Genomic DNA, 13334 nt, shown 5'->3' on the forward strand with positions numbered 1-13334 from the left:
AACTGGTAAAATGGAGGAAGACGTTGCATTGGAAAGACAATTTAAGCCAATTACCGAACCTTTAAAACAGCTTATCGAAAATACTGTGGAATCTGATGCGCCGAAAATTGAACAATTGAGTTTAACGTTTGGAGAGAAGCACGAGGAAAAAATAAAAGAGTCGAAGCAAGGAATAAAGCGAGCACGGATAAATATGTCGATAAACGATTCGCCGATATATTCGACACCGAATCGATCGAAACGAAGGAAACAATTTTCTAATATGGCTACTGTTTCTACTCCGATAAAAGTACAACCGCGTCAAATAATACCATCCCCGTCCGTCGAAGAAATTTATGAGACCACGCCCGATTCGTTTGTAACATCGGTCCGACATGAATTAGAAACGTCCGAAGGTCAGAAAACGTTCCGAGATCATTTTGGTCCACTAGCGCAAAAATATATAGGAGCTATCATGAGTGTTGATAAAAATAAGAGTATGGATTACGTCTACGGTGTTAAATTTACCAGCGAAGGAATGATGCTCGGTGATAAACGTTTCGATGTGGACATGGAAGATAATATAATTATCGATGGAATAAAATATACGGGATCCGAAGGTATCTACGATTTGATTTTTAGAAAATTTCCCAATCATAAAAAATACACTCAAGACGATTTGTATAAATATCAAAGTATATTAAAAGCAACAAATGCGCATAAACGTGACAACAAAGTTAATAATCCTATTAAAAGTAACAAAGGATACAAGTACAAATATATAATTGCACCATTATTCCCCGATAGAAAGGTGGGAAGAGGTATAGACGCGCCGCACACCATGACGCTAAGCGACAACATGATCGATTACGTGCATTGGAACGATCCCAACGAATTGGTAGATCGTTTGCGATTGCTGGACGCCTCGCGTCGAGCCGGCAACAATGCTCACGACAATGAAATCTTGTCAATTATCGAAGAACTTCGCGAGGCTGGCATTATTATAAATTAAACTATGCGTCAACGATACATGTCATTCGGTCAAAGTTCTCGGTACCGAAATGTCGATTAATAAATTTGGATTATCGCTCGGAACGTCGAATAATTTGTACTATCAATGGAATGGATTATTGAGAAATTACGTTCGCGATAACGCTCTCTGCCAGACTACTACCGGCTTTGACGCAAGGTCGCGCAAGATTCAACGTGTAGCGCAACCGGAAACTGATACTGACGCCGTCAACAAACGATACGTGGATAATCTTTTGAGAGATCGACAGGGAGAAATTGAGCAAAAAATTATCACGCTTGAAACACACGTGCAGGCGCTACGAATAATGATGGAGATAAAGAATGTGCTGAGATATGCAACATCTGACTCGACACAGTAAACGAGAGATACTAATATCGCAATATTAATTATGCCTCGATCAAACGTGCGAAAGAAGATAAACACCTCCGAAAAGCGACAACTTGTCGAGGAACTACATGCTCCGGCGAGAAGAAATTTTCCACGAAGACGCGTCATTGTACGCGGATACGATGATCTGTGGCAGGCGGACGTGGTCGACATGCGTTCGTATTCTCGACTCAACAAGGGTCATAAATACATACTCACAGTTATCGATGTGTTGAGCAAGTATGCGTGGGCCGTACCGCTCAAGAGTAAGAGCGGAAACGAAATGTCCGAAACGATCGCAAAGATTATTGGAGTCGATAAAAGGTGTCCGAAAAATTTTCAAACCGACAGAGGAAAAGAATTTTACAACGCGAGTGTGCAGAAACTCATGAAGAAACACAACATTAATCATTACTCGACGTATTCCATTATGAAAGCCTCGGTCGTGGAACGATTCAACCGTACTTTGAAAAACAATATGTGGAAAATGTTTACGCTCAACGGAAATTACAAATGGATCGACGAGCTATCTCGACTCGTTGCAGAGTACAATACGCGAAAACATCGCACCATCGGTATGAGACCTGCCGACGTCACTCCAGCGATCGCCGAAAAACTTTTAAATACGGTGTATAGCAACGTAAAAATTGCGGCTCCGACAAAATTTAAAGTAGGCGATTCGGTACGCATAAGCAAATACAAGACCATCTTTGAAAAAGGTTTCACACCTAATTGGACGACCGAAGTTTTTAAGATTGTCGAGGTGCAGAAAACTAATCCCGCGACATTCATACTCGAAGATTCGCGTGGAGATCCCGTCGCTGGAGGATTCTACGAATACGAATTACAACGCGTCGCTAATCCCGACGTATATCTCGTGGAAAAAATTTTGCGGGAAAAGGGTGATGACGTATACGTGAAATGGTTGGGAATGGATAAATCATACAACTCTTGGATACATAAAAATAGTGTATTATAAATATTTATTAAAATAATATACATATAAACTATATAAATAATTTAATATATAAATATTTAATAATATACAAATATATAAAATGTATTAAATATAAAAATATATACATGGTTATGTACAAAATATACAATTAATAATAAATAAAATATACATTTATTTACAATGGTATTCTATAATGTCCCCATGGTAACGTATCGGTGGTTTCGGGTACGATATACCGCTTTTCGTCGTACGGACTCAGAGCAATTTTCGTCTCGCAGATCGTGTATACTTGGTGCAGTTTAGATCGTATACACGACTGCTGACGCGTCATTTCAATTTCTTCTTTCAAACACCGCGTGTAGTCGTCAAACGTTATCGTTCTCGCAACAACGTTATTCTTGACACCTTTAACTTTCTTCGTGTCCTTTTTTCCATTCACTCGTAACGCGTACATCTTTGCTCTGAGCCCGACGAATTCGGTCATTATGGTACCGTTGTTTTCGTCCTTCATCAGGCCCGGTACCTTTTTATTTACAAGCGGTATACCGTACGCATTATCCACCGCATAATCGCTCGTGTCGAATCTGATGATATCGCGCTTCATATTCTCATACACATCCGCGCACTCAATGTGATATATGAGACTATCCGTATCGGTGTACATTACCTGGCATTTGTCGCGATACATTGGCGTCATATACTCGTGATGAAACTCGTACAAACATGTCTTGGATATGTCGAGTATGCACATACCCACGTAAATCGGTTTGTAGAATTTCACCTCGAGTTTACGCAATTCCACAGCGATTAAGTTTTCTGAAAAAACGCTTCTGCTGTGGAAATTTGGTTTCGCGATCATTGCCTTTGCGCCGTACCGACCATCCCACTTTGTTAATAATTTAACATCGACACGATTGCGCACATTTTCCATCGTTTTACCAAACACCGCATTGTTCATTAATTTATATAAATTTTTTTCGAAATCATTTTTAGCCAATGTTCTAAAATGTGTATTTAATTCTATGTAATTTCGAAGCCAGGGAGATTGTGAAAACTGTAAAATTCGATGTATTTTTGTAACGCGAAGACCGTGACGCGTACACTGCTGCAGGTTGTGGTAGTGTATCACGTAACGCTTCTTATCGTATAGCGTTGCAAGCAGTTTGAATTCCCGCTTGCCAGGTGGTTTGTCGCGCGTCGGGCAAAACGGTAGGTCAGTGTGCACATCGTGAAGATGTTGCGGGTACTCGAGGTCCACTTCGAGGATATAGCCTATAGGCGAATCTAGCGTGATGGATGATACGTCAAAATTGGTCACGTCGTCGACCCATCGAAAATCGGCGTAAGGCAACGGTTGACACATTGCCCATCCGTACAAATTATTTACATCAAAGTACATCAAGTACGATGATGGTTTCGATGGATCGTACGACTCCATGTACTTGTTATTAGCGTGAGAGTATCTACCCGAACATTGACTCAGACCACCGCGTATACCACGTTCGATGAACATAACCATGTCGATGTCAGTAAGCAACTCGAACGTAATTTTCGTATGCTTCAACATGGCATCCCACGTGTATCCGGGGAGAGTATAGTAATACGCGGGGTCGAGTCCGTAACTTTCGATACATTTATCTCGAAAGTTTTCGAAAATATCGGCTAATAACAAGACATCAATTTTAAGGTACAAGTCGCTATATTCGCCTAGCGTCCGAATGGAGAATCGCGTCCAGATGTTCTCGGCGTGCGCGTAATCGGTCTCGGATACAGTGTCACCGGTCAAGGAACTGTAAAATGATTCGCGCGGTGGTAAACACGTATCTTGCAACCTATCTACCGAGTCGATGTATTCATACGGAAATACACCTTTCCGCGTTAACAAATTGAAATTTTCTATTGATAAATTTTGATATTCTGATTTTAAAATTTTGAGTTTGTCTTTATCCAAAAACGACGCCAATTTGTCGAGACTCGATGCGAGAAATTTGAATGAATCGATGAAACGTAATTTTATATGATTTTTTGATTCTTCATCCATACAAACATCTTTTGTGAACGAAATATATTTCTCTTTTGTTATCGGAAATAACTCGATTTTCCCTTCGAACGATGTGGCTATTTCCTCGATAATAAAGTGTGAATCGTAACCGGATAAATTATGAAAAACTATGGGAATACAAAAAGATTCTTTATAATTTAAATTGCAATTTGAGTGTGCTGGACCTCTGTACCGCCCGGTCAGATGGCAATGATCGCGAACGCGTGTATCGTCTTCCACGAACGGTTTTTCACATATATGACATTGAGTGGCGCTATGGAATTTTTCCCACTCTTCGGACGTCAAATTTACCATGGGGACATTTGTTTTTAAAATATTTTTTACACGTAACGCTAAATTTTTGAGGTCTTCGGCGAACCATGCTATACAATCGGCGCTACGATGCGAATGGTACGCCGATAAAGATTCGTCGTATGAACAATGTACATAGTAAGCTATACTAAATACTTGATGATGTTGATATACGTTTTTCTCTTCATCCATCTTGACCAGAACGCATTCCAAGTCAGCGTAGACCACAAATGGAAGCCGCTCCTTCCGATTAAAGTTATTGAACTCGAGCCACTTGTCCTTATCGCTCGGCAATCGGACAGCGCAATCGTTCATCTTTCCACAGTCGACCGTATGAGACTGCAACTTGGCGTCCGAATCAAAGTAATGTAAGCATCTGTAAAAGAAAAATTTTTTAAAGATTTATATACAATTTGCTACATAACTTATAATTATTCAAATAATATAAATTAAACTTACCGGTCGCAGATATATTTCTTGTGCTCCTTTTTGCTCAATTGTGAGCTCACGAGTCGGGATAAATTCTTAATCCATGCAAAATGTCCGACGCTGTTGTCGTCTTCAATGTACAGCAAGTTGATATGCTTGTCCCGCTTCTGCTGCGAAAGACGCATCGGGACAATGCTGTTCTTGTCTTCGATGCTGTAGACGTTAATCGAAATGTTATTGGCAAGTTCAAAATTTTTTATTTGGTTCACAGTCACTGGAAACTCAATGTCCCGGAGATTCAGCACTGTCGTGTAATGCGGGTACGATGATTCCCGTTCCGCCTTTCTTTCGGCGGGGTATAGGGCGGCGACCACTGCCCACGCGAAACATGCATTGTCCTTTGATTGTACGTTAATCACCGCTCTTTTCAACATAATCTCCCGCGGTAACTTAATATGACATCCCGCACGCAAAGGATTATACTTATTTATATTTACAGTTAAATTTAATATTCGCGACAAAGCCCACCCGCTGTCGCGTTCCTGAAACTCTTCCAGAAACGCTAGGGTGAGTTCGATAACGCGCCGTTCGTACCACTCGCGTAAATCGGATGTGCGAAAGAGTTCATAGTTTTTCGTGTTTATACTTTTATTGGCGCGTTTATCCCCAGCCACAAATTCACCGTTAAATATTGTGTTCACTTTCACATTATAATGTTTTTTCATAACATCCTTCACATGTTCCAACACAATGTCTTTGGCGTCATCGAGAAATTGGCGCGGTTCGATGTGATTATAATTTATCACTGCACCAGTTAATATGCGGCTCTCGAACGCCGTATCAATCTCGCGCCACACAAGTCCATTTTGACGCGTGCTACATCCGGCACCCGTGTGTACGAAACGTCCACGTACCGAATTTTTCAACCCTTCGAGGCGCGCGATCCGAGCAATCAGCGATTGTCGATATCCGATCGATAATCGCGGTCGCTTGATGCGACTTTGCTCTTCCAACGACTCGATATACGTATCACATCGTTGCTCCCACACAATGTAGTCTTCCAATGAATTCACCAAAGTGGATTGCTCTCGCAAACTTTGTTCCTCCATATTGTATCAGACTTGCGAAATGCGCTTCCCAATGATAGTTCCGGATGTACTTTAGCTACTGGCGGGGTGTGCCTCTTTATCATGATTTATATACTGTCTCATGCATATCATCGAACATTCTAGAATGATTTCATCTTAAAAAATTCCCCGGAGTAGCGTCTGCAATTTAACCTTGATAATTTCGCGTTTTGTCACATACATTTGAAAAATCTAACGTGGTTGCATCGGGAGCAGTCGTAAATCGGCGCTTGATTTTAGCACATTCAGCTAAATCTTTGTCTAGGGGTGATGTGCGTTTTAACCTTGACGGTTAATCTTTGTTCCGATGTGTAATTTAACCTTGATAATTTCGCGTTTTGTCACGTACATTAGAAAAATCTGACGTGTTTGCATCAGGAGTAGCCGTACATCGGCGCTCGATTTTAGCGCATTCAGCTAAATCTTTGTTCCGATGTGCATCTTAACCTTGAAAATTTCGCGTTTTGTCACGTACATTTGAAAAATCTGACGTGATTGCATCAGGAGCAGCCGTACATCAGCGCTCGATTTTAGCGAATTCAGCTAAATCTTTGTTCTGGGGATGATGATGTCATCGCAGCCGTACATCGGCGCGACAAAATTTTAGAGGAAATTAAAATGTCGTGTCAGCAATAATCCCCTCTACATTGCAATTTGCGATACTATTTGAATTGATATTAATTCTAATACGATCAGTATTGCATCAATCGCGCGTGTGAAAGGTTCACTGAAGAAATTAACATGAATTTTTACGTTCCGATTCGAAACGGTGAAACTCCACCGTGTAAGAAGCAAAAATGCGACACGTAAGTTTCGATCGTTTAAAAATTTTATTTATTAATTTTTTTAAATATTGATCTAATTATTTATATTTTTATAGCATTCAACCTAGTCATGCGACTCGCATACTTGGAAGAAGATATGCTTTAACCCCAACGTCGTACAAGTATTTGGACATTGGAATAAGCGTTGGAGCTGTGTCGTACGTGGAACTGATTCTCGGCGATAATCGAGGCAATCAAATAGTGTTGCCTTTCTCAACGTGGAATTTGTTGATGCAGAAGCAAGCAGACGTTGAACAATTTCTACAATCGACTGCTCTCCCATTAAGGATTGGAGATCTAATGCTTGAAATGTATCAATCGAAAATTGTAAAACTCGCATTATGCGAAAATTCTTTGTACATGAAACCACAAACATTATTACATTTATTTAATTTTGAAAATTGTATCGATCATATGCATAATTAGTTATGCGAGAATACGTATCTCGTGAATGAAAAATTTAAACAATTTGAAACTGTTTTACGACGTAACAATATTACTACTGTATGCGATGCTGTAAAAACGATACGCGATAGTGATGTCTTTAACAGCGAATCATTAATCGATTGCGAATTACTAACATGTGCTGTAAATGATATTTTTTACGATGCTTGCAATAAATAATTATTTTTATTTCATCTATGATTTTAATTCTTTCCTTCCATACGAATAAGAATAGTTATACTTTTCTCAACACGCTCCGCTAAAGATGTAGAGAAATGCTGAGGTAGATGAGACGTGATGCCCTAGTTGGAATGAGACAAAAGATATTAAAAGATATATAATGAAGAGGAGTCTGCGACATTAGAATATTATTTCTTTCGTTGTTCTGTGCTTGTCACAAAGTTGTGGAGAGTGTGTGAGGAAGAAAAGTGAAGAAGAGACAAAATTATGTGTATTCCTAAACCATACAAACCGAGGTCCGATCCACGCTTTCACTCCGATCTCCCGAGAATACACATTGCAAAATGTTTCTGGACCGAGTCCTACCGACGTCGAAACCGACACTACTGCAAGGATTGTCGGTACGGATTTTATCGAAATTATGCATTAAAACATAATTATTTCCACGGGTTCTTCGAGGGACCGTTTACACCGTTTAGGTGCTGTCACTGTGGCACGGAGGTAACGGTGATAAGATCTGTCCTAGACTGTAAGGATTGTTACCAGGAATACTGTCATACGTTCCGTACCCTCAAGAAGCAAGGATATGATGTGGATAATATGTCCATCATAGTATATAATACTGACCGTATGGAAATATGGAAGATACATTTTTTACCGTCTGAACCTCCTAGTATAGAAGAGCAACGAGAGGAGTTGCTGGAACCTTATTATATGCTGCCTACTCAGAGCGAGAATTCGGCGACGCGTAACGACCTCTTCTTTCAAGAAACATAAATTGTAAGTAACATTCAATTTGTAATATATCAAAAAGTATCTTAAAATAAATTATTAAAAACTAATGAAATGTCTCTTTTTCAGGAGCGGCCTCCCCTCAGCCCGGCGCACCCCCTCCCCATATATTTTATTATATTTTTATATTTTATATCATTATTATTATATCTTTTATATTATTATTATTATATTATTATTAAATATTATTACATATTAAGCACATACACACACACACACACACACACAAAATTGTATAATACACGCACACAATAAATGTTATATTTAGTATTGAAAAGAAATGTATATATTTACGCGCCTCTCCTTGCGTTCCCATCCTTTGCGTCTCTCTTGCGCTAGTTGTAAGTATAGCGATATCGTTCTCTCTCTCTCGTACGCGCTATCGTTCTAACAATAAGTCTCGCGTTAGTTGTAAGTCTCGCGATATCTTCGTTCTCGCTCGCACGCGTTATCTTAGCTATTATCGTTCTCTCTCGCACACGTTGTTCTCGCGATATTATCGTTCTCTTTCGTATGCGTTCTCTTCGCGCTATTATCGTTCTCTCTCATTCACAAGCTCGTCGCTATCACTCACTTACCTTTGCGTCGTCCTGCTCCCACCTATGTGGCATCTTACAATGCATCATCCTTGTCCCACGTTGACGCCATCCTTATCACACGTTGATGACGTCACGTGTCATTCTTGTCGCACTGTCCTCTTCACACACTTTACGCTATCCTTTTCCCACACGTAGCGCTATTCTTCTCACACCACCGCCTTCTTTCCGCGGATCCCCCTACCCGCGCGGACCCCCTCGTCCATCGCTCGCGCCGCGGATCCCCCCTACCCCCCGCGGACCCCCTCATCCATCGCTCGCGCTGCGGATCCCCCCTACCCGCGCGGACCCTCTCGTCCATCGCTCGCGCCGCGGATCCCCCCTACCCGCGCGGACCCCCTCGTCCATCGCTCGCGCCGCGGATCCCCCCTACCCCCCGCGGACCCCCTCGTCTATCGCTCGCGCCGCGGATCCCCCTACCCGCGCGGACCCCCTCGTCCATCGCTCGCGCCGCGGATCCCCCCTACCCGCGCGGACCCCCTCGTCCACCGGTCGCGCCGCGGATCCCCCCTACCCGCGCGTGACGTCATCATCCCCCGCGTGACGTCATCATCCCCCGCACGTGACGTCATCATCCCCCGCACGTGACGTCATCATCCCCCGCGTGACGTCACCCCCCCCCCCCGTGACGTCATCCCCCGCGTGACGTCACCCCCCGCGTGACGTCACCCCCCCGCCCGCGGTTCCCCCTCGCCCCTCACCCCCCCTCGGAGCCCTTGGGTTAGAACCGGCCTAGACACACTACTTATATATATATATATATATATATATATATATATATATATATATATATAAAATACATATATAATGTATATTTTTATAAAATATGTATTATATGTATTATATATTTTATTTTATTATATATTTATTATATCATACGTTATTTTTTGCATATATTTAAAGTGTAATACGAAATTTTTATTAGTCATAATGTTAAAATTTAATATCATATTTATAAAATAAAATAAAATTTTTTCTACGTATAAATAATCTTAGTTATTTAAAGAGAAAAAATTGGAAACTAAAAATTAAATATCTGTAAACGTTAAATTTAAATGCCTTCGGAATGTCAAGATTTGCTCACAATTTGCTGACAATTTGCCGTTAAAGTTCCCTGCGCAGATCTTGATCGGTTTTTGCTGACAATTTAACGTTAAAGTTCCCTGCGCAGATCTTGATCGGTTTATGTCAGCAAAGTTTGCTTACAATTTGTCATTAATTTGCCGCTAGATTACACGCGCGTAGATCTTGTTTGATTTTTGCTGACAATTTGATGTCAAGCATATTAACAAGCTTTGCTCGCTTTTTGCTGCCAATTTGCTGTCAGGTTTTGCCAACAAGCTTTACTCGGTTTTTGCCGCCAATTTGCTATCAAAATTTGTAATAGCAACTCTTGTACGCGAATTGTGGTCTTTTTGGTGACAAGAATTTGTAGTAAGCCCTTGGCAAAATCTGTTTGAGCAGACTTGGCTGACTGGATATATATTGTGTTTTACATGTGTATTATATATAAATAACCTGAATTTTTTTTATACTCTACCGTACATGCGAAGGATTTGTCCATTTGACATCATTGCTTATTATTTCTATCTAATGATACCTGTTGAGTTAGTTGATCACCAATTAAACAGTATCCAAAAAGCATAACAAGCGCAATAACGGCAAAAAATATAAAAGTGCAACAAGTCGCCATTTCTGAAATCTGCAAGTTCTAACAAATATCAAAAGTTATTTAAAAATATAGAAAAATACAGAATAAAAATTAAATCAAAATTGGCATAAGAGTCACAGCGCGGTAGTTGGGGCTTAAGGGCCTCCTTTTCCCTTTTATCTCATTCTTTTTTATGTTTAAAAGAATTTACATATAATATCGGCATTTAATTTTTTATTCGATTTGTTAGATCTACGATTCTACATATCAAATTGTATTACATTTGATGAACTTTCAGCAGGCTTGCTAGATCTCTACGCGATGTAGTTTCGCGTCACCCGCGCGTCGAGGAGGAGATAAACTTTTTTCCTTCTTTACAATGCAATAGTTTGTTTTTATATTATTAATCGCGCTGAGGAAGGATCAAAGACGATCCGAAACGTTCGTTATTTATGTATTGTTTACATGTGAAATAAACAACAATCAATAAGAAAGAAGTGTTGTTTCTTCCCCTGCGCCCCAACTATCGCGCTGTGCCTCTTATGCCAATTTTGATTTAATTTTTATTTATTTATTTGAGTCAAATTCCTAATTATTAAAATACAAAATGTTTTCTAAATCATAATTAAGATTTTTTTGATAAATTTTCTATGAACAATTTGAATTCAATTTTTTTCTAGCTAAAAGTTTATTATAAATCACTAATTTTAAGCATTAACCCTTTCGCTGCGGCAAAGTCTAATACAGAATGCGCGTAACGGACGGCACATATTTAGTTGTGACTGCTATAAGCGGCGAAACTTTTCACTGTCACGCATCGCGTATCAGTTACTAGTAGAAGATATAGTTAGTACTGAAGATATTTGAATAATGATAGTATAAATACTGAACACCTAAAGATGCCAATAGTATACAATTATCAAAATTTCAAAACGCCTAAAGGCATCCACAGCGAAAGGATTAATTACATGAAGGACAGAAAAACACTTTTATCTTGTTGAAGAAAAATCTTCTCTAAATTAACAAAAAATTATGAAAACAGAATGGTCAGAAAAATCACATAATTATTTAGTTTATGATGAAATTATACATTCTTACAATATCTCAAAATATTATTATAATGCACTTTGTAATAATACTATCAATGAAAATCTTAATAAATTAGAATTTTTATAATAATAATAAATTTGATAATAATAATACATACTGTTGTGACATAGTACATTGAAATAGCCAATACAATACTATTGCCAAGAAGTTCATCCAAAAGAATTAAATTAAAAGTATTATCCACGGATTTCGCCATCCTTTAATTGTCGTAGTATCCCCATAAAATCATGCGAATAAAGAAGTGAATTAATCGTAAAGAAAGAAACATAAGTATGTATTATTAAAATTATGATATAACTATAATTCTTTTACCATATTATTTTAAGATGCATTCGAACAAAACTACGAATTCTATCCACTATTATGTCTTGTGAATATGTTCTAATATTTTTAATGCGGTATGATAAAATAGATAATTCGCCACAAATATGGAACACTAAAATAACTAATAAACAAATCGCCGCCATGTGACAGATAGAAACATAAAACATCGGGAATAGATACAAATACATTAATATATATGTATAATTATTAGTGGTCGAAAAATATATGCACCCTATAGGGTAACATAAAAAATTCTGTATCGTTATGTAACACTGAAAAGAAATGATTAAGAGATTGAAACATATTGTATATATACTAAAAAAGTAAATATGTAATGCTCACTTAAACAGTACATAACAACTAATATAATATAAATTATATTTATATATTATTCTACATAATGACAGATTTATTACTACAACATCAATTTAATAAATAAAAGTAATTTATATATCTTTAATAATATCGTTTAAAAAAATTTTAAATATCGTAAATGCAATACATTTATATTTCCTTTCTTGTGATGACTAATTTAATAAATTTCGAATACCTTGATTACTGGTTGAGAAACGCAAAAGCGGTCTAAAATACAACAACGTGATCGTAATGAACATGCCAGCAATCGAACCATATGTAAATATCTTGGACGTGTAATTGTAATGGTAGTAAATCCTTTCTTCTTCAGAATTTTCAAATTTTTGTTCCATTATATCCTTTTTAACCGCATTGATTACGTGCTTCAGTAAATTACTACAACGAATTAGCCACACTACCGTAAATGTCATAGTGTATGCTATCGTTTCCACGAGATTCATCACCATTAGCTCGAGATTACCAAAAACATCGTAAAGATCGGTGTATGCCATAATAAGATATAGCATATAATATGATATATAAATTGCGAAACGGATGTATGTTTGTTTGAACGGCCAAATTCCCCCGATGGAGAAAATACGTTCTAAATGAATAAACAAATCTTCAATATCACCAACTTTGGTCTGTAATACAATTTTTATAACAGGAGTTGTTGGAAGTAATACAATAATGATTAGAAATCACATTCTAAAAAAATATGTATTAAAAGAATTGTATAAGAGTGAATCACACAAAGTATTATTTCCTTTTCCTCTTCACAACATATACAATTTTTGAAAATAATCCAATAATC

General features: G+C 38.4%; 1 protein-coding gene and 1 pseudogene across 1 annotated transcript; both read right to left on the bottom strand.

Moving 5' to 3' along the window:
• Positions 1–5144: 5144 nt before the first annotated feature.
• LOC145974538 (uncharacterized) lies at positions 5145–6255 on the bottom strand. The gene has a single exon (XM_083104440.1). The coding sequence runs from the start codon at positions 6225–6227 to the stop codon at positions 5145–5147; it is 1083 nt and encodes a 360-aa protein (XP_082960566.1). The 5' UTR covers positions 6228–6255.
• Positions 6256–10366: 4111 nt separating this feature from the next.
• On the bottom strand, positions 10367–12430 carry LOC145974197 (uncharacterized; annotated as a pseudogene).
• Positions 12431–13334: the final 904 nt, after the last annotated feature.

This window comes from Camponotus vicinus, unplaced genomic scaffold (genome assembly GCF_025532165.1).
Source record: "Camponotus vicinus isolate PSW18456_S1 unplaced genomic scaffold, iyCamVici1.0 SCAF_7, whole genome shotgun sequence".
In the NCBI taxonomy this organism is placed as follows: Eukaryota; Metazoa; Arthropoda; class Insecta; order Hymenoptera; family Formicidae; genus Camponotus; species Camponotus vicinus.

Excerpts from the sequence above, each read along its gene's own strand:
- LOC145974538 (XM_083104440.1), bottom strand. The coding sequence starts at position 6,227 with ATGGAGGAACAAAGTTTGCGAGAGCAATCCACTTTGGTGAATTCATTG.